At 43.3% G+C, this 23,340-nt stretch overlaps 1 protein-coding gene across 2 annotated transcripts in view; it reads left to right on the forward strand.

Moving 5' to 3' along the window:
- The window catches only part of PIGG (phosphatidylinositol glycan anchor biosynthesis class G (EMM blood group)), a 990,222-nt gene that overhangs the window by 694,604 nt on the left and 272,278 nt on the right, over positions 1–23,340 (forward strand). For both annotated transcript variants that reach the window (XM_069236721.1, XM_069236724.1), the window contains one exon: positions 5,055–5,364. In XM_069236721.1, the coding sequence (XP_069092822.1) occupies positions 5,055–5,364 (310 nt within the window). The remainder of the gene's footprint in view (positions 1–5,054; positions 5,365–23,340) is intronic.

Genomic DNA, 23,340 nt, shown 5'->3' on the forward strand with positions numbered 1-23,340 from the left:
CAGGCAATGTTTTTAAAAGTTAGGCTGGTATTGCCAATGTGGAGGAATAATTCCTTTGAAATAATAATAATAATAATAATTCACACAGAAATGTATGGCTGCTTTTCTTCACTCCTAACTGTATCGACCCCCTCATTCTCCAGGTTAAATGCTGCAAAGGTGCTTCTTTGTGGCTTGGTTGGTGCTATTAAAGTTTAGGTAAACACACTAGAAATGGTTGCATCTCTAGGGTATCACAGCCAGTTTGTAGGAATGAGGCAAAAACACTACCAAGATGGCGGCCTTGTTGTGTCCTCTCTCCTGCAGTGACAGACCTGGGAGGGTTGCTGTGTCACCTGGCATACATCCACTACACTCCAAACCAAAACACATAGTCAAAAGACATTTTCATTAACAACCAGTAGATCTAACTCTCACAAATGCGAGGCCTATTGCATTGCACATGCTTGTTATCTTTTTGTTTGGGACTCAGCTGAGTCTAAGTCCCAAAATGGCTGCCAACACCTCCTGGTTGAAGTGTTGGCAGTCAATCGGATCTCTGCATGATATCAGGAGGATTTGTGAAGTGTTTGCGCCTCTAGCTGTACAAACTTGGGTACTTTTTTTTTTAGTATCTCAAAAACTACTAAATGGATTTACACCTAATAACCAAAGAAGGGCGCTTCTGGACCAAGAGCTACCTTTCTACCATATTTGGCGTAATTCCATCCAGCAATTTGGATTGTAGTTGTGTTTAAAATCTAAAAACCCTATGGGAATTATATAGGGAAAATCAATTTTGTGTCACCACTTAAACCAAGTAATCTCCAAATTCCAATATGGTATAGTGGTTTGTTTAACCTATTGGGCAGGTACAACTGACATTTCTCCAGGCTACTGCCTTTCTAGGTTCAGTGGCCAGCTGTGAAATGTAGCCCGGTGACAAAATGTTTTTGCTCCGGAGATCTTTATTTTGTTTGCAGAAGCCAGATAGTTTGTTGGATTCATGATTCTGCTACAGAGGGCTGCAAACACCTTAACTAGTAGTAGTGTGAATCTATAATAGCCCTATATAGCCTGCCATGTCACAAAGGGTTAATATAACATACTAACTACCTTTCAAAAATGGTTTAGTATCTGGATAACCCTGCCAGGGTCAACACACTAAAGATTTATCTACTTGAACCAGATATTTTGGAAAACATAACCAGGGTATTTATGGCTGAAAGCATTTTATATTTGACCTCTATGAACATCTCCATGCAATATCGACTAACATTTATGGGTTTCTATATATTGTAATCTAAGATTTCTCTGTAGTATGAATCTGCTTTTCATAATGCGTTGACTCCTTTGAAATTCTGCTTTATCTTTATCTAAATTTAAGGTCATAGCAAATTAACTGCTTTTATTAGGTCCTATATTATTAATATACAAAATGCATAATACCTGGTGAACATTTAGGGTACTGTTTTAACTGGGAGAAATTTTCGAATGTTGGATGGTAAGAATTTTATGGTTTCTCTCTTTCACAGAAATATGGGGAAAATCTGATTTATCCAAACTTTGATGTTTACAGAGGTGGGTTGCACTCAGTCTCCCACACTCGACAGGGCTGCTGTCCTAAACACACAGACCTGTTACCAAAGTAGGAACCGCATAACACTGGATAAGAAAAGCTATTGGGATCCTTGCAAGCCACACCACCTCAGAATACCCTAGTTATCTTGTTTTTGGAAATGTCTGTGCCTGGCAGATTTCCTTGGGTGTGGGCCAAGCTCTATCCTAAATAACACAGGTACCCACATCAACAGAATGGGTCAGTTTGCAAGGCAAAATCTTGGTGTTTCCTGTTTGGGACCTTTCCTTTCCTTGGCTATATCCCAGCCACGCAAGTGAGTAACTGTTGTTATTGGGAGAAGTGAAGGAACATGAGGCCATATGTACGAACACATTTTCCCATAAGGATAGAATGGGTAAAACCCTTTGCTACATCTGGCCCATTGTGAGGTAGGACATTTATGACCCTTGTCGATTCTGTTAGCCCAGTCTGCTTTCACTTTTATTTTGCTGTACCTTTAGTGCACAAATCAAACTTGGGACTTGAGGGAAGCAGTCCCGTCAAATCCCGACTTTGATTTTGGAAAAGAAAATGTTTCAAGTGTCTTTTTTTTTTTTTGCAGAAACATTTTGTTTTCCAGTACTGTGGATGATCCACTGAAGTCCACCGCACATTTAAGGTAGTGCACTGGATGTCAACGGGCTGGCCTCCGTCCTAAAGCAGTTAAACCCCCCAATATCCATTCAGCCTGATGCTCTATCCAACAATAATGGATAAAAAGTAGCAGTGATATGATAGCCACATTACACTAACTTCTTTGTTCCATATCATAGGGGACTTCTCCGGTTCCTGATGGTCCACAGGATGGTGGTCTTCCAGAACTGGTTTACAGCGAAAAGCACAGTGGCCAACGAAAGATTGCAGTGGCTGCTCTTGGCCGTGCACAGCCAGAAGAACGTTTCAGTTGCCAAACATGGTCTGTGGAGAAGAGGGCCAGAGAGATCATAAAAAAATATTGGTTCTAGAAAAGGAGAGAAGAAAGAAGGAAAGTAAGCGTAAATAGAAAAAGTAAGATAGTAGGAGGGACAAGAAGGGACAAGAAGGGGATGATAGATGTAGTGGCAAACTGAAAGGGGTAGCGGGGAAAAGGGTGAGAGTAGGCAAGAAGAGAGAAAGTAAAACAGATACCCAAGAAGCAAAATGAGAGCTAGACACTGGAGAAAGGAAAGGTGATTGGAAATTTCACTCATTCATTCAAGGTACATAGATGTAGAGATAGGAATATTACATCTATATTTTCCTATGTGCACTTTTCTCGATATTCTTGTACCAAGATATTCTGGCGGTCAATATTTCGTAGTACTTCCAATCACACCAGTAATTAAAAAAAAAAAAAAAGAAGCACAAAAGCAGTGATTCCAATTAAAATCGATATTTAAATGGACTATCATTGAAGGCATACTTAAATAAAGTTGAAGTAACTGTACATAAAAGTGACTTTACTGCATTACTGGAAAAAGGAAGCTGTCCATTTCTTCTGTCACCCCTCACAAATACACATACCCACTCCTACTTTCTGGCCCTACTCATTTGGGAAGTATGGTACTACATGCATGTCCAGTGACACTGCAGATTTATTTATGTCATTATACTGCTCTCTAGGAAGCTGTTTAATAGTTCTACGAAGATGTGAAGCTCACCTCCCTCGTGAAGTAGAGTTTTACCAACAACTTTCTGACATCTCTACAGTATCTTGACATACATGCCTTCCAGGAGCTACATAATCGGTGATTCGCCCTTTCGGTTATTACTCCACAGGTGTATTCCCCGTCAGGCCTCTCCATCACACCTCCAGTGCTTTCCTGTCATATCATCAGGATGCTTATTGATGGCTTTAAACCCTTAAAAACCGTACGTACTTTTCTTTATAGAAAATTTGCCTTTCTGCACACAGTGTGTTCTGCCTCATTGGAAGCAATCCTGACCTGTATCATAGGGCCTTACCCCTCTTCTGCACCCTGCTGCTCTCTGCCTAGTTCAAGTACCCATGGATTCATACCTAGAAAGAAGACAGGAAAATAATGCTGATCCACATGAAGAACTTGCAGATAAAAGGAAGTCGTTGTTTTACCTTGGAGTATGAATTAAACAAATTACGACACTTTTTTGGGAGAAAAGAAATACATGTCGCATTTCGAACTCATCAACAAGCATTTTTAAGCTAGAAAAGACTTAATACTGCACACACCACTAGATAGGGGATATTGGACATGTAGATAGGAGGCACAAAACTGACGCGTGCAAGAAAGATAGGAGGGGGGCTCCCAAAGTCCCATCAGACCTCGCTGCGACTTGAGTGTGAGACTGAATGTAATGTAACCTTGTCGGTGGCCACTTTGTCACAGGTGAAAGACATAAAATGTCGCCAACGCTTCTGTAGCTCCAGAAAGGCCAGAAGCTGAAGTCTAGGAGCTGTTTCTTCATGTACTCATATTGTAGCTACGCGTTGTAAATTTGTGCAGAAAAAATGCAGTCTGCTGTATGCAGATTTTTACTGCCATGACGTCGCCAGGAGGGCTTCCCCTCGCTCGTCACTGCTTCATTACAATTCCGTGCAGTGGCCTTATGCTTTTTAAATATATTTGCATTTTTAAAACAAATATGTTATCCTGTGTCGAACGGCAATATCGGGATACTTGTTGCATTCATAATACTTAATCTTCTTCACTGAGAATGTGTATTCAAACTTTAAAAAGTAATCTAGGAGACACCGTGGTTACACATTGCTCCTAATTGTAGTATTGTATGTGAACGACGTACGTATCGTCAGCGGATGAGACGCCAGCTGTACCCATTTCTTAAGCAGGAGTCGAGGTTTTATATATGTATGGAAGGGCGGTGTTAACACGTTGAAATATTATGCGGCTTCAAGCGAGCAGCAGAGTACGTCATGCTTTCCCTCACCAGCCTTGCGGCTGCTGGCACATGTGCCGTGAGTTGTTTCTTCTGGGTCAGTGGGTGAGAAGCGCATCAAGGAGAGTCCATTGTTAGGCATCGATACAACTTCTCACGCAGTGCCATAGAAGAGCTCTTTAGCTGGACTAACACAGCTGCGGCTCAGTCCGACTCTTAGCTGCCTTGTGAGGCGGATGACCTAAAGGGTGGAACCAAAGCGCCGCCCTTTAGTCTCTTTTTATGACTGACATGAAGTGTGGAGGACTCTGCAGCCGTTTGTAGCAAGACTTAAAAATAAAGGGAGGGGTAAAGGAATGGTGTCAGCGATATCGCAGTCAATACTTTGTTCACATGCTAAAACACTATTCGTTCTTTCCTAATTATATTCATTTACCATATAAACTTAATTATGATGCTTGAGGCTAATTCATGGGATTCCATATTTACTGTTCTTTTAAAAAACTAATTGACCATACAGGGTGAAAGATCAATCACCATGTAGTTTATACAAAATGTGACATGTTAATTGTACACACTATTTTTCTCCTTTTGTGTGCAGGGGAATAATCGAAGCCCGGTTTGTTTACGTTTTTGTGCTGGGCATCCTCTTTACCGGAACAAAAGATCTGCTGAAATCACAAGTTATTGCCTCGGACTCTAAGACAAAAAGAAGCGGCCTCTGGGAAGTGTACACTGGATTGGTTCTTCTGGCGGCCCTTCTCTTGCGACCACACAATTTACCGGTGCTGGTATTTTGTCTTGGCATTCAGAACATAATGGAAACATTTGTTTGGAAACTACTGAAATACGACGCGGCCCAAGTAACAATAATGCATTACTGGTTTGGTCAAGCATTTTTCTACTTCCAGGTAAGTCATGATGTTTCAAGTAATTAGGGTGCACTGGTATGTGAACAATCTTAGTTTTTTTATTTATTTCCCCATCTAAAGAGTACACGTTAAACATCGCTCACATCTGTTCACGAGTAGCAGTACCTTCTAATGTACGTAGCAGTCATTATCTTTCTGAGGTTGACGTTTCATGATTACTTTGCCGACGAATGTCCAGTGCTATTAACTAAACTTCTCTAGTAAAATTGCACATTTGAACCTTTTTTGAGATTTATATTACAGTCGCATTTGGAGTTATAAGAGCGGTATGAGATATGCTTAATAAAGCTATGATAAATTAGAGACCAGTCATAAATCCGGTTAAACATTTGGCTTTACTGCGCTTCGTGACCATATTTTGCTTGCAGTGTGTAAGGAAATGCCTCCTTGGCATGGTTACCCCCTGACTTTTTGCCTTTTGTTGATGCCAGTTATGACTGAAAGTGTGCTGGGACCCTGCTAACCAGCCCCTAGCACCAGTGTTCTTTACCTAAACTGTACCTTTGTTCCCACAAGTGGCACAGCCCTGGCACACAGATAAGTCCCTTGTAAATGGTATCCCTGGTACCAAGAACCCTGTTGTCAGGGAAGGTCTCTAAGGGCTGCAACGTGTCTTATGCCACCCTGGGGACCCCTCACTCAGCACATGCACACTGCCTCTCAGCTTGTGTGTGCTGGTGGGGAGAAAGTGACTAAGTCGACATGGGACTCCCCTCAGAGTGCCATGCCCACCTCTCACTGCCTGTGGCATAGATAAGTCACCCCTCTAGCAGGCCTTACAGCCCTAAGTCAGGGTGCACTATATTTCAGGTGAGGGCATATGTGCATGAGCACTATGCCCCTACAGTGTCTAAGCAAATTTTAGAAATTGTAAGTGCAGGGTAGCCATTAAGAGTATATGGTCTGGGAGCTGGTCAAACATGAACTCCACAGTTCCATAAAGGCTACACTGAAGTGGTATCAAACTTCTCAGCACAATAAATGCACACTGATGCCAATGTGGGATTTATTGTAAAGTACACCCAGAGGGCATCTTAGAGATGCTCCCTGAATACCAATCCGACTCCTAGTGCTAGGGTGACCAGTTTCTGCCAGCCTGCCACAACCAGACGAGTTTCTGGCCACATGGTGTCAGTGCCTTTGTCACTCTGTGGCCAGGAACAAAGCCTGTACTGGGTGGAGGTGTTTCTCACCTCCCCCTCTAGGAACTGTAACACCTGGCGGTGAGCCTCAAAGGCTCATGACTTTTGTTACAGCAACCCGGGGCATCCCAGCTAGTAGAGATGCCCGCCCCTCCGGCCACTGCCCCCACTTTTGGCAGCAAGGCTGGAGGAGATAATGAGGAAAACAAGGAGGAGCCACTCCCCAGTCAGGACAGCCACTATGGTGCCCTGAGCTGAGGTGACTCCGGCCTTTAGAAATCCTCCATCTTGAGCTTGGAGGATTCCCCCAATAGGAATAGGGATGTGCCCCCCTCCCCTCAGGGAGGAGGCACAAAGAGGGTGTAGCCACCCTCCAGGACTGCCCCCCTTTCCTAAACACATCCCTAAATTCAGTATTTATGGGCGACTCTGAACCCAGGAAATCAAATTCCTGCAACCTACACAAAAAGAAGGACTGCTGACCTGAAAGCCCTGCAGAGACGATGAAGACAATAACTAACTTGGCCCTAGCCCTACTGGCCTGTCTCCAGGCTCAAAGACCCTGCACAACGACGCATCCAATAGGGACCAGCGACCACTGAGGACTCAGAGGACTGCCCTGAACCCGAAGGACCAAGATACTCACGAGAACAGTGGCACTGTTCAAAACCTGCAACAAGTTTGCAACAAAGAAACAACTTTCAAAGAACTCTCTCTTCCCGCCAGAAGCGTGAAACTTCACACCCTGCACCCGACGCCCCTGGCTCGAGCTCCAGAGAACAAACACCGCAGAGAGGACTCCAAGGCGACTGCGCAGAGGTGAGTAACCTGAGTCGACCCCCCCCGCACCTCCACAGCAATGCCTGCAGAGAGGATCCAGAGGCTCCCCCTGACCGCGACTGCCTGGTAACAAGGAACCTGATGCCTGGACCAAGCCCTGCACCCGCAGCCCCCATGACCGAAAGGAGCCGCCTTCCAGTGCAGGAGTGACCAGCAGGCGGCCCTCTTCCTAGCCTAGTCGGTGGCTGGCCCAAGAAGCTCCCCTGTGCCCTGCCTGCATCGCCTAAGTGACCCCCGGGTCTCTCCATTGCTTTCAATAGCAAACCCGCCGCCTACTTAGCACACTGCAACGGCCGCCCCTGTGCCGCTGAGGGTTTGTTTTATGTGCCTGTTTGTGTCCCCCCAAGTGCTCCTCAAAACCCCCCTGGTCTGCTCCCCGAGGACGTAGGTACTTACCTGCCAGCAGACCGGGACCAGAGCACCCCTGTTCTCCATAGGCACCTATGTGTTTTGGGCCCTCCTTTGACCTCTGCACCTGACCGGCCCTGTGTTGCTGGTGTGGTGACTTTGGGGTTGCCTTGAACCCCCGACTGTGAGCTGCCTATGCCCAGAAGACTGACTGGGAAGCGCGTTGAACGGAGGAGGCAGGAGGCGGACCCTAGGGCAGGAGCCCTTTAATTTTGGATCGCGCTCTCGCTGTCGCGGGAAGCGCATTGAACGGAGGAGGCAGGAGGCGGACCCTAGGGCAGGAGCCCTTTAATTTTGGATCGCGCTCCCGCTGTCGCGGGAAGCGCGTTGAACGGAGGAGGCAGGAGGCGGACCCTAGGGCAGGAGCCCTTTAATTTTGGATCGTGCTCCCGCTGTCGCGGGAAGCGCCCGGGCGGTGCCCGGGCAAAGCCCGGGCCAAGGGCTGGCCCGTCCTTCGCCCGTCAGCGCCCGGAAGAGGCTGGGCTGGGCCACCCCCCTGAGAATTCACTTGGGACTTCTGGATCAGGCTTATCAGACTTAAGAGGTATTGCTCTTTTTTTTCTCCTGTGACTGCTTTTTCATAGTTGGCTTTTCACGGTTCAGGAGGCCCTAAGCAATTGACATCTAAGTAAGATCCGCTAAGGGAGCAGTTCCATTTATCCAATCACTATTTCATACTGTCACTACTTCCCTGCATTTTATTTTACTCATATTGGCTCAGATTGGTGTTCTATTACTTGTAAGACGATGGGTAAAAGAAAGACCACCACACCTGGGGCCGATGGAGCACACGTTATGCCCGTCCAATCATCAATAACTAGTTACTTATCTTCAGTTATCGGGGCCATTGAAACTGAAATTGTCCAAGTGGAAGAAAGAATTGGGGTGGCAAATAATTGGACCCAAAGACCCTCTCTAGAACCTACAACTTATATACAGTCCACTGTCTCTCCAACTGTTTCCCGTGAGTTTATCTTGCCCCTGCCCGAAGATGACGTTAATACTTCGCATTCTTTACAGCCGTTTAACATAGCGAACAACGATCTATTATCCCCCTCCCCCTAAAAAAAGGAAAGCTGGAGGATCCCGTAAGTGTAATAAGCTACTCAAACACCCAATGAAGGTCAAGGAACGTTCTTTCACACCAACGGATTTCCCGGCCGACTCTCTTCCAAAGGAAACTTCAACACTGGGCGATCCAGGCTCAGACTGTAGGATGCCAAGAGACATTCATTCGACCAACTTAGACTTATTCCTCAAACCTTTTTTTTCGGCTTTAGAGGAGAAGCTAATATTACTCATTGATTCCAAATTTGAGCAGTTACAAGAATCTATTTTTAAATATCTGCCTCAGCAGCCCACTCCAAAATCTAGTTTAAACTCCCTTCCCCCTACTCCGAATTTGGTGTCTGATTTCACTGCTTCTCAGCAGGCTAACCGTCCAATGAACTGCAACCAACTCCCGTCCCATCGCATACCGATCCGCAATCCCCATGATGACTTATTAACTGATTCCCGGTCTTCTCTGGTTGGTGGTGCGATTGACTTATTGAGGCCTGAAGCTGTTCTTAAACCTAGATCTTTTACTAGCACAAAGGAGTTTTTACAGCTTCCTCCGGATAGCTTGCCATATGTTTTAGTTTTAGCAAATGTTCCACATCTTGATTGCGTTCAGAAGGAAGATACTCATGCGCTAATAAGGAAATGTGAACATTGGATGAGCCAAAAGCTTAGACACCAAGATGGTTTAAATAATAGAATAATTATGGCTAGAAGGGTGAAGTGGTTAGGCTTATCCAAAAAAGCATATGAAGGTGATTGCATAGTGATCAATTTTGCAAATTCTCATTGTGTTAATCATTTGTTGACGTCTCTACCATCGAGTCCAAAAGGGGAAGGTGGAATTAAAGTCTATCCATTAAGCTTTTTTTACAAGCCGCCCACGTTACCACTTCCTCCTATGAGGGTTTCTCATGGTAATAATATTCTAACAAATGTACCTGTACAGAACCCCATTTCTGACTCTGGGGCTACTCAAAATCACTCTTCCCTCGATGCAATAGATTGACAATCGGAGGGATTGGGGCTCTCAAATGAATATTTACAGGAACCAGAGCTGATGGGAGTGTGCACACTTTTGCAATCACCCACAGGGCCTGATGAGTTAGTTAGCTTTCCACATCTTACAACAGATATGGCCATAATCAAGGAGTCTGGGAAAAAGCCCCAGCAGAGTAACGCACTGTTATCTCTAATTAGTTGGAACATTGCTGGGTTGCGTTCTAAAGTTGAAAATTTGGAATGGCTGGAATTTATATCCACATTTGACATTATTTGTCTTCAAGAAACTTGGCTTACGACACCCTTCTTCTTAGACGGATACTACTCTGTATCTCAGCCAGCTACTCCATCTAGAGCAGGCAGAGCAAGTGGTGGCCTTTTGGTACTTGTGTCATTATTACTCCCAAAAATTGAGGTTTCATTGATTTGGTCTTCTGCTTTTTTTCTGGTAGTTTTATTATCAATATCCGGACGGAAAGATATTGTACTTTTAAACTTTTATAATAACATTCCAAGCGCTGCTTTGTTAGGAACTTTTGAAGAGCTCATAGACCAATTAGACTTAGCCGGGAAACTTCAGGATAGGGAATTTGACACGATTTGGGTTGGTGATTTTAATGTTCAGTTATGTAAGTATGAACTACCTCATTTATGTGGCACCGCAATAGAAGGCAGAGAGTCACTCACTCATTTTATTCATTCTAATTTAGGAAATGCCTTGAACACTCTTATTTATAAATTTGATCTTGTCTTTGCAAGGGATACTGCAAACAGTCAGACAAGAGAAACACCCACCTATACTGGAAGTATTAACGGTAGCGTTATTGATTTTATCCTGATTAACTCTTCACTCTCACGTTCAATAGTGGATTTTAAAATTAATTCTCATTGTGCTAGTGATCATAACCCCTTGAGTATAAAATTATCCTTTAAAACTAGAGTAACACTACCTAAGATTGCAAATAAAGGGAAAGAGGTGTTTAAAAGAAATTCCGGCCCTCGTATAAGGTGGGAGAGAGTAGACTCTAACACTTTTCACACGAACCTTATCACTCAAAATAAGGCTGACATAAACACTTGCTTGTCCCTGCAACCTACCCCATTCCACCTTATGAATGCCTTTGAATCTTTAAGTTGTGCTATTTCTCAGGCACTGTTGTGTGCCCAACATCCTAAGGGTGCAAAACCTCAACGGTGGTTTAACTCTGCCTGTACGGCTGCCCATAGAGACCTAAAGTTAGCGATCAAAACCATTCCACGTAATCAGGATTTAATTAAGCAGGCCAGGGGCCGATATAAATCAGTCCTAGAAGAAAGAAAGAATGAAGTACGCACTACCGCTTGGGAAGACCTTATGGCAGCGACAGAACTAAGGGATCCCTCTCAATTTTGGAAGGTGGTTAATCACCCATATTTCTCAGGAAAGGAAAACAGGGAAGATGACTGTTTGATACCAGAGGGGGTTTGGGTAGACCATTTTTCATCTGTATTTCAATCTGCAGATAACCCCAATGATGGAGGGGAGGGATATGGCCTCCTTCGATTGGCTACTCCAAATCCAGCTAAGAGTGCTATCTTACTTGAGGCACATGAGATTAGTGCAGCAATAACTAAAATGAAACTAAGGAAAGCCCCTGGCCCTGATGGGGTACCGGTTGATCTATTTAAATCTCTACCTGATCTGTGGGTTCCATTAATCACAAACGTTCTGAACAGTGCTATTCAAAGCGCTATTCCCTCTTCATGGTTAACGGCAATTATCGTTCCAATTTTCAAAAAGGGTAACATGCTTGACCCCTTTTGTTATAGACCCATTTCTTTAATAGACTCTACTGCAAAGATTCTGGGGAGTGTCATCCTGACCCGGCTTGAGGATTGGGTTGTAAGGTCAAACATTTTATCGCCAATTCAATATGGGTTTAGGCCTGGATTAGGTACAGTGGACCAGGCCCTAAATTTACATCTTATTCTCAGTAAATATGTAATTGCCAAAAGGGAACCTATCCATTTAGCATTCATAGACCTGTCTAGTGCATTCGACATGGTAAACAGAGCAAAATTGTGGGTTATAATGGATAAAATGGGGATTGAGCAAGATTTGCTAATTTTGATCAAACGCTTATACTCCGACCTCCATATTTTAATCCAGTTTGGTCAACACGGTGAAAGGTCCCATCCCCTTGCTTCTACTCGAGGTGTCAGACAGGGATGCACACTGGCACCTTTCCTGTTTTTATTGTACATAAATGGTTTGCACAATTGTTTGGTCCAAAATGGTAAGGATTTCCCAAGGATGAGTGTTAGACAATTGCCAATTTTATTATATGCCGATGATGCTGTTTTAATTGCCCGCACGGCCAATGGTCTACAGACTCTCTTGGATCTTTTTTTAACACACACACGAGAGCTGGATTTGAAAGTCAATTTTAAAAAATCACATGTTATGACCTGCGGCCCTAAAAATACTCGTACCAGATGTTTTAGAATGGGGGGAATATCCTGACAAAGGTAAAAGACTTCTGCTATCTAGGTCTGTATTTAAGTTCCACTCTGTCTTGGAAATTCCACTTGAACTTTAAACTTCAACAATTGATAAGAAATGTTGAGGCAATCTTTCGCTTTGCCCGCAGATTAGGGCATAGACCGGTCCATCAGATCCTCACGCTCTACAATTCTAAATGTGTTTCGGCGGCGATCTATGTGGGTGGCCTTTGGGGATATATTAGTCCAAATACTTTGCAGCTTGCAGAGAATAAATTCCTTCATCGGCTACTTATGGTACCTAAGAACATAGCTAACATTTTATGCCATGAGGAATTAGGAATTCGCTATATCACAGATCTCATAGATATTGCCCCACTTTTGCTATGGATAAAAGTATGGTTAAATCCGGTGGCTACTTTAACACACGATTGTGTAAAAGACTGTCTTTCATTATCAAACTGTAACAAAATTCCATGGCTAAACTTTGTTCACAAAGGCTTCCGAAACTTGGATTTGGAGTTTATGTATTTTAAACCAGAGCTTATGCCAGCTAATGCGAAAGAAATTGTTAAACTTTGACACAAAGAGTATGTCATGAATTTTAGATACCAAATGGCAGAGAAATTGAGCTCTTTTAATTCATATACACAAATTTTATCATCAGACTTGTTAGAACCTTATTTTGTTTGGTTCCCGACCCCTTCTTTATATTCTTTACTTGTATCTTTTAGACTTAATTTGATCCATTTTAGAGTGGCATTTCCGATAAAATGTGTGTGGGAAAAAACACTACCTCCATGCCCTTGTGATAACCTTTCAAAACAAAGTACTTGCCACTTTATTTTATTTTGTAAACTTTACTCGGCTCCCAGGAAATCCTTTTTATTACCCATTTTGCGTAATTTGCACACTTCTTCCTACAAAGAAGGACTAATTGGCATCCAAAGCCTCTCAACCAAACAAATTTGTATTTCTATTCTTAGTTTTATTAAATCCGCTATTACTATTAGAAATCGATATGAATTGGTAATGTGATTATTTATTGAGAGAAATTAGGCATTGTCCTTTTACTATATTGTCTCATTGTTATATATGTTTTTATAAGCACTCATTTCTTTATTGTTTTAGTTAGCTTGGGTGGTAAATTTAGATTTAATAGACTTATTTTAATGAATGTTATAAGTATTGTATTTTATGATGATCTTTATGTATGCATGTTTACTTTTGTGGCTAACCGCCGAATAAAGTTATTTTGACTGACTGACTGACTGACTGACTGTGTAGGTGCTTTACTTAACTGAGAAAACTAACCAAACTTACCTCCCCCAGGAGCTGTTGATTTTTGCACTGTGTCCACTTTTAAAATAGCTTATTGCCATTTTTACCTAAACTGTGTGTACTACTGTTTTAAATCAAAGTTCCCTGCTTACCTGTGTGAAGTACCTTGCATTTCATGTACTTACCTCAAATCTTGAATCTTGTGGTTCTAAAATAAATTAAGAAAATATATTTTTCTATATAAAAACTATTGGCCTGGAGTTAAGTCTTTGAGTGTGTGTTCCTCATTTATTGCCTGTGTGTGTACAACAAATGCTTAACACTGCCCTCTGATCAGCCTACTGCTCGACCACACTACCACAAAATAGAGCATTAGTATTAGCTAATTTTGCCATTATCAAACTCTAAGGGCAACCCTTGGACTCCGTGCACACTATCTCTCACTTTGAGATAGTACATACAGAGCCAACTTCCTACACAGTGCACATATTAAAAACTTTGTGACGTTGGGAAACATTTCAAGCCTTGCTTTCTAACCCATAAACCTGTAAACTGTAAGGGTTACTTATGCTTCTGCAAGAGTGAATGGCTATGTCAAGTAGTTAATTCAGCCATTCCTACAAAACTATAGCAGACAAACCACATTTTATGTAGTATATTAAAGTTATTCTGTTATCTGTGTTGTAGAAAATAATGCTGTTTCCTTCTCATGGGGCTGGTTTTGGACTCCATTATTGTTGTGAAAAGTCAGCCCTGTGCTTTTAACAGTCCTGAGTGTCCCTTTCTGCATCGATCTCTGTGGCCATCAGAATGATTATTAACTATCACTCCTATCTTACCTTTTCAAGATATTTTTTGATAGGTCCACCATTAGCCTTAATTTCCTCACAATAAAGTTTGCCGGAATATGAAGAATCCTAGCTGTCCCCCAGGCACCCCACAAACGTCCATTCACACCACCCTGAATACATAGCAGTGGGCACCTCTACCAGCCCTGTAATACTTTCACTGAAAATCCTCTTTTTCATAGACACTGCAGTGATGACATCAACACAATTAAGACTGTTTTCTCTGTCAACTAACAATGAACTGTAAGCCTGAGCACTGCTTAATTTATAAATAAAAACGTGCTGGTGCCCAAAGCTCTTCTCTGAAAGTCGTGGCTGCTGCAATTTATTGTGCAAGCACAGACTACTGAGCCCTCCTGGGCCTCTTAAATCTATTTACAGCCACTCCCCAGCCCTTTCAGCTCCCTCTTGCAGCTTTCTGCTTTCTCCCTTTGGGACGCTTTTTCGTTTTTCTCTTCCTCTGTTTTTTCCCATATGTGTCTTTTGCTCACAGTAAATGCTTGAGGCAGAAAAATAAGTGCCGATCTCCAAAAATAAGTGCTGACGCCCTCTCCAGAAACCACTGGCTCAAATTAAGTACTGGGTCTGAGCCGCTGCTTCATTCCGGTCTTTCCCTTCTCGTTTGTGCTCTTGAGAAAGGATTATTCCCGTTTTGAGCACTCATAGTTGAGTTTGGCACAGTCAAAGTAAGTCTCCCCCACACTCTCAAGTCTACATTTGCTACCTCCAATTAATAAAAAGAAAAACAATGTAACTCCTTCGAAGCTCAGAGAATAGTTTATTTAACTTCTGAAAAGAACATAGCTGTAACCACACATCGTGGAAAAGAATCCACCAGACACTTCCTGCATCTACCTGCAGATGAAACTTCAGAAATAGTCTCAGCAACATGCCAGGAAGGAGTGTGGGCATCGGGACCTCTTTAAGAAAATATGATCTAAAGGTATTTAAGGGAATTTAGCTCTATCTCAATTTGCTCAAGGAGCATGCAAAAACGGGTGCTGTTATGGGATAACATGGAACAAAGGCTCAACAGCTGTAAATAAGTTCAGAGATCTCTTCAAGTCGTTTTCAGAGCAGCTAGAATTTGCTAAGTGCCAAATAGCAGAGCCTTGTTAATTTGATGAGCTGAGTTGTACAGAACCCCAGAGGGATTGCAAATATGGTAGGCTGGAAAGTGTAGTTTGTGTAGTGGAGAAGGACCTGCTGTGGCCAGCAGTAAAAGGGGCAGGGAGCCATTGGGGTCACTTAGTGGAATCAGAGGTGCTGTTGATTGCTCCTCACACACAATAATTGGGGACAGTTGCACCTTGCTGGACACTATTCTCCACAGTAGGCAAAGATAAGGCATCTAGAGGCACGCAGCAAACAAAGATAGAATAGTTCACAGTGTCTGGAGTGGAAGGCAGCCCCATTACCACAGCTGGCATGGTGCCAAGGGACAGGGCGAAGGCCCGCAACCAAAAGGTGCTTGAGGGGCCGGAGCGGAAACCCCACCAATGCCCTCGAGTAAAATCATGGCGAAAGGAGGGGCGCGAACAAAGGTGTTGGGGGGGGGGGGGGAGTGGTCTCCCCTCATGGCGATCCCTTCCCCCCACTTCCCGACACCTCGGGACGGGCGGAAGGAAGGAGGGGCATAAACTTTACGTTGGCCCAATGGGGGCCACTCCATTTTACAAATCGGGCTAACATTCCCCAGGGCACGAGTGGGGGCATAAAAGAGGCTGCCCGGACCGGAACTCCTCTTTTTCATTGGGGCGGCTGGGCAGCGACGTAGCTGAGACAAACTAACACTAAGTACCCAGATCATCGCAGGCTGGCTCAAAGGGTGAAAGGAGAAGGTGAGAGAAATAACAACTAGGGCGCACCCAAAACAGCTAGGGTGGCAGGGCTACTTACCTTGAGATGCCTCACGGCAGGGTAAGGCAGTCAGGGGAGGTACATGAAACAAAGCACTCTCAGCCCGGGTCCGCCAGAGAGCTGGACACAAGGACTAAACAAGGTAGCGAGTTAAGCCTAAAAGGAAATGAGTACCCTCCTACATAGAAAAGGAATAATGCGAACTCCAAGTGGCAAGATGCACAAGGGACTAAATGCAAGAGTGATTTATGGCAAAGTGATTGATGGACAGGTGTCATGCAGATATAAAAAATTTATGGGGGTTGCTAAGATGCAAAGTGTTTATGACAAAGCGCAACAAGGTAACCGTAAACCCATGGGCTTTCAACCTCATGGACGACAAAGTGATTTATGACAACTCATGACCCATTTGCATGTACATCTGAGATGACGTAATGATTTATGGCCCTCATAAAAGCAGGGCAAACGTGCTGTAAATCAATGTTAATAAACTGCGGCCAATATTTCCCAAACCAGTAAACAGTCATGGACTAATTATATGTTACGGGAATGTGCCGTCTGGAGGGCTTTATGTCAGAAACCCCCGGTTCCCAGATACCGGTAGCAGTTAAAACATTAAGTACCGTTGTTCAGACAAAGATAGATGCCTTGGCAATTGACGTTAACCTATTACGAACCAATCTGCGTAAAGTGGCAAAACAATCAATTGAAGCAGAACAGCAGGGCGCTAAGCTACAGGATGAGCTATCTGCTTCAAAGACTGCAGTAGTAAAACTTGAATTCCGCACTCACCAGCTCGAGGCCCAGGCAGAAGATGCGAGGGGTTGCGCCCATAGATGCAACCTCAGATTTGCGGCATTTCCTGAGGGAGCCAAAGGGTCCACACATGAGTTCTTCCTGGAGGAATGGCTCAGAATAGCAATCCTGAATACTGCGCTGTCACAGCTGTTTGTGGTGGAGATGGCCTACAGGACATTGTCTCCACCGCCACCAAGGGCCATCATAGCCAGGCTCCTCAACTAAAGAGAGCGTGACATTATATTGCAGGAGGAGGGTGGGGCTGCTGATCCAACATTACAAAACCATACTGTCCCCATATTCCCCGATTACACCTGCAATGTTCTACCACTTCGGAGGTCCTGTAGTGATGTGAAACAAAAGCTGAGGGCCTTAGGGCTCCCCTACATGTTACTTCATCTGGAAAAATTGAAGATAATGCATGATGGCCGTTCGCACTTATTTACCTCGCTAGAAGACACCTGGGACTGACTGGTGGTCCGAGGGAGTGAGTGTATACTGACCCAGAAGACAAACGGTGCGGTTAATGAGACACAAAGAGGTAGAAGGAACACCCCAGCAGACAGAGGAAAAAGTCAATATAGACGCCGTGGGGGGTCTGGCACGAAAGTGGTGGTGTGTCCAGATGGTGCATTAGACTTGAAACAAGGACCTTGGTGGAGTCGGTTACCTTGGCTACCTCCTTCCAGACTGGTTCAATTGCAGCGGAGGACACACAGCACCTAGAGTCTGACACTGAACTAGTATAAAAAGAATACGCAGCTAGTGTCACGGATGGGTGGGTGTTGTTTTTGATGGGGCTCTTGGATGTTGGGGGGCTATCGCCCATCATGTGTCTCCCCAAAACCCCCACTGCCCAGACTCCCATCCCTCCACCTCTCCATCCCCCAAGAGAACCCAGTCCCTAAAATCAGTGGTGTTTACCAAGGTTGGTGGGGGGTTAAGATGTTCGAGGGTTGTATTCAGTTGTATGCTGCATGAGAGGGACTGGGTTCTCTTCGTAGGGTGGAGGGATGAGGTTGGTGAGTGGTGGGCGTTTTGGTGTGATACATGATGGGCGATAGCCTACAAATGCTTACCTGGAATGTCAGAGACCTGAACACCGTTGTGAATCTGTGTAAGACCCGTTCATATCTTAGACTAATGGGCACTCATATTGTGATGTTCCAGGAGAAGCACCTATTATAGAGCGAGGCCCAAAGACTACAGAAATAAGTATTGGCAAAGTCAATAGGTTTTGCCTTTGTTTTTTATTCTGCATTCTATGTTACTAACTGGATTATAAATATTAGAACAATTTTATATGTTTGTTTTAAATTTGATAAACCGTTAATAGTTGTTTGTGTTGTGATGTATGTTGAATTAATATTCCAGGGTTCCAAACTTGTAATTTGTACCTTATTTAATATGGCATTGTATTAGAGAGTAGTAATGTGTAGTTAATAGAGTGCCACTGCACCTGCTGCCCTAATCAAATGATGTCCCTTTTAACTGCAAAGTAGCCAAAATTGTGACTGCCTGTTTAGTAGTAAAATATAGCAATATTTGGTGTTGAGAGCTGTGGCAACTTTTGGCCCCAGTGCCCCTGCACCTGCTGCAACATTCAAATCCTGACCCTAATGCCTGCAAGATAACTGCACTTGTGACTACCAGTTTACTAGTAAAATTTAGTAATAATTTTTGTTTAGTGGGGTTCCAAGAGCTTTTGGGCACGGTGCCACTGCACCTGCTGCACCATTCAAATCATGATCGTAATGCCTGCAAGGTAACTGCACTGGTGACTGCCTGTTTATTAGTAAAATATAGCAATATTTGGTGTTTAGAGGAGTTCTGAAAACTTTTGGGCCCTGGTGCCACTGCTCCTGCTGCAGCATTCTAATTATGGCCCTAGTGCCTGCAAGATAACTGCACTTATGACTGCCTGATCTGATAGAGACATATAGCTGCAGATTCCTTAACTTAGAATCTTCCCCAGGCGCCAGCCTGGATCCGTAAACATTTTCCCATAGCATGTCTGTGTATTGGTAGAGGGCGTCACATGACTCTGTAATCACATTGTTAGCTGGATGTGACGTCAACAGAGTCCATATAACTCCCCTGCTGACACGCTGATGTCACTTACCTCTTTTCCGCGCTTGCAACACGGATCCTGTTGTTCTGGCCATTTTTCGGCCTCCTTCAATGTTTTCGTCGCCTTGGAGCAGTGTGCTTCTATGTCTTCAGGGTTTTAACCCTGTGGGTCATGCGGACGGCAGATGTCTGCTATGGAACCCCTTTAGTGTGCATGTTGTGCCTGGGTGAGCACCATGACGTTGAGGACTGCGGCTCCTGCCAGCGTCTTCGGTCAAAGGCTCTGCAAGAATCTCAGAAGAAGCTAGCAGCAGAGCGGATGTCTGAATCTCGGTCTTCCTGTCACATGAAGTCTCCTTGGTCTCACGTCCATTTGTGGGGTCGTTTGAGGAGTCGCTCTTGTGGATGCCATTCTCTGTCGACGTCCAAAGGTAAGTCTCACAAGCAGTCGAGGCCTCATCAGTTACCAGCCTCACCACGTATGACCTCCTGTCATTCCTCGGGTGAGGAGATGAGGTCGGGGTCTGCCAAGCATCTTCCTCCTTTTCCGGGAGATGGGGTAACTCTTGACCAGATGTGTGAATATTATTCTTCCCTTCATGCAGTCTTTGGTCAATCACCTACCTCTGGAGCACCTTTTGGCACCAACGAAGTACAAAGTACCTTAACTGTTTCCACACCAGTGGGTTCGCCCTCGGCTTCAGTTCGGGCTTCAGCATCAGTTGATGTAACTGTTATGGCTCTGGTACACAGCCCTTCAGGGTTCCCACCTTTGGCGCCGGAGAACGATTGGCTGACTCCGGCGACTTCGCTGATGGTACTGATCAAAGTTGACTCCCTCTCCCCATCTGACATCGATGTTCAGGTACCGCCTTTCTTGATGCCAGTCAATGTCGGGAATGCCGCCGGTCATACCTCCACAAGTCTCCGCTCCTATTCTTATTGTAGGTGATGGTGGAGAGGTAGTACCGTAATCGGACCCTCCTAGAGAGGACAGCTGGTTGTCTGATCTGGCTACGGCTAGTGGATTGTATTCTTCTCCAGCTTCATACCTATTTTCCTCTCTGGGACTTGCTACAGAAGCAAGTTCTTCCTTTGTGGACATGCTAAAGAGGATTGCGGAGGTGTTTGGTCTAACCGTTCCCTTATTTGAACTGGCTTCAGATCCCCTAATTGATATACTCCATCAAAGCCAGACAGAGGTTGAACTGGTGCTTCCTTTTAGTGAAGTACTACATGCATTTTTGTTGGGTGCTTGGGCTAAGCCTGATACAGGGGCCCCTGTTGACCAGAATATATCCCACAGGCACTATCCTGCCCCTGGTGATCCACTTTGTTTGATCAGACATTGTACTCTTCGCAGTTTAGTGGCACTGACCTCTGTACATTTCTCAGTTTTAGAGTCCTTCCACCACACTCCAACTGATATAGAATCGAGATGTCTATGGCAGGCATCATTATTCCTCCACAAGTTCTGCTCTACGTTCTGTGAACACGTCTTGTGTTCTTGGATGTTTCTCTCATTCATTATGAGGCTCTTTAGCAAACATTTTACCCTTGCTTCCAAATGATGTCAGGAGCACTTTTACTCCTGTAATCCAGGACGGGCGCAATGCAGCTAAATTAATCATTTGCTGCGGCATGGATTGCACGGACTCTGTGGGCAAGCTATGGCTTCCTCAGTGGAATTGTCACCGTTCCTAGTTATGTACCTCAGGGTTCTCGGAGCCAATCAAGCTACATTACTGGACATGCCATTTGATGGTGCTCATTTGTTTGGGGCACAGGCGGACCCAGCTTTCTGACATGTTCAAGACAGTAGGGGTTCAGCAACAAGTTATCTTTGTTTCTTTCTTTACCATTTGACATGTTCATCACTACTGTGCTGTTTAGTCTTCAGTATTCCACACATCATTCTTGCTTCTGCAGGGCAGTGAGACTTTCAGTTATACTGTTATAATTCATTGGAATGCCTGTGGGTGTCCCTTCTGGCCATGAGTTTTCATGCTTGCTGTTTAAGGCATCTTTCTTTTTCATCATTACTTGATGTAAAATAATGATTTCTGCTTCACGTTTTGTCAATGTTGCTCTATTAGGGGTTATCACTTATAGAACACCAAAGTAAGTTGATATTGTCTACTTCACTATGAATCAAGCTTATGCTTAAGAGTTGTTACATGTATGGTATATTTCGTACTCTACGTGGAGTATTGACATAGTATGCTAAACAGCATTTATATCTGGTTTTAAGCTATTGCACCTCCAATAGAGGGTTCTCTATTCCTCCCATGGCAGACAGTTCATTTTTCTAACGTTTGGACTTATACCATCTTACTAGCATCCCTTCTAGGGAACTGAGGACATTACTAGCTCTCTGAGTGTTCTATAACACTAAGGGTGTTGCTTTCTACGTCCCTTTCTACTCTCAGTTAGGTAGCTATTGTCTTAACTTTTCCACAGGTAAATATATTTGTTCCTGTGATAATCTTCTTCAGGACTTTAATACCTTCCCTGTTTTGGTCTTATAGGGGTTATTTACGTATTCCTTTCAGGCTACATATTTTCTTCACTTTGGTGTTTGCTTAGTCTACTGTGTAGACTTGTTATGTGACCTTTTGGGAGTTGTTTTACGTTTTTTGCAAGACGTCCTTCCTTTCGAAGGATTTCGCTACTTTCAGGGGTCCTACTTCTTCTCTATGGGGGTATTATATCTGTCATGCTTGATAAAATGTATTATTCATACCTCTTATAAGTACAATTGCTTTCATTTACATGACTCTATTTGTTGTAATTGTATTAAGACTTGGAGCTGTGTTGTCATGGGATGTGTTAATCAAACTCAGACAAGTTATTTCTTCGAATCTGGTCAATTTTGTAGTTTTCACCATTGAGGGACTTTCTAGTACATCTTTTGATGCCTTCTGTTCCTTCTAAGAGTCATATATTGACCTCAGTTTCCACTACTATACCAAGCCCTTCTTTCATGCATATGAAAAACAAATAAATCACATTTAGGGATGAATATATTACGTGTGTGTGTATATACCTACATATATTTTTTATATATATATATATATATATATATATATATATATATATATATATATATATATATATATATGTCTGTCTGTCTGCACATACTCATACTCATACTTCAATAAATGATTGGTACTACCTTGATGTTCATTCTTTCACTCCTGTGTCAGTGGAAATATATTTTAAGCATCTTTATGATGTTCTGTTATGTTGCTTCTGTTCCTGGGGGTAAAGTACATTTATATGCCAAATGATTAGTATTGTCTCTTCATTGGGGGCAACTGTATGTGTTTTCTGCATGGGATGATCGATCTTTCTTTGAGATAATCTTTATTTGTCTTATCATGGAGATAGCATTATATACCTTTAAAAAGTAAGATGTTCTGCTCCATGGCAGGTTATGCTGCTCTGTGTTCCAGTAGAGTACAACATGCAAATTCAGTCTACATCTATTAATGGATGGATGTCTACCCACTACCTCAGTGGATGCTAATATCACGCGATCATTGTTAGTCTTTCTTAACCATGTTTTCTTTATGATCCTAATGCTGTGGTCAGTTCCACAGTCTTGTTGACATGTTTGTATATGGTTTTTCTTTCTGTTAAAAGCGCAAGTAGCTTAATCTTCGGTACTGTTATTCGCCTTTAACACCACTTGCTCATGTTCACATGGCTTTTCTTCCTTCCATGTTTTTTTTTTATTGTTCCGGACTCCTAATCTGTGGTTTCTCTGAGGAGTCCTTGGTGGTGCAATATTTTAAGGCTCTCATACATTCTTGTGTGTGCTGGTCTTTTTTTACATTTCTCTAGACTGCTTGTGTTCTGAGAACATAAATTTAATTGTATCAAACATAATTTGAATTGTATTGATCATGGGTGAGGTTATACCCATGTTCTTACAGTTTTTGTATTCCTTTTTGTTACAGTAGTATTTTCACTAACTTTTTCCTAATGAGGATGTTCTTCCTCATAGGTATTTTTTGAGTACATAATCTATTTCTCCGGTACTAAATCCGTTTTTTCTTCTGGATACAAAGCTTTCACAGTGGTTAAGTCGATTATGACACAAAATGTACATGCTAATGTTGATTAGCTTTTTTCTATGCTCTCCTGTTTTATGGTGTAAATTA

The sequence above is a fragment of the Pleurodeles waltl genome, chromosome 1_2 (genome assembly GCF_031143425.1).
Source record: "Pleurodeles waltl isolate 20211129_DDA chromosome 1_2, aPleWal1.hap1.20221129, whole genome shotgun sequence".
In the NCBI taxonomy this organism is placed as follows: domain Eukaryota; kingdom Metazoa; phylum Chordata; class Amphibia; order Caudata; family Salamandridae; genus Pleurodeles; species Pleurodeles waltl.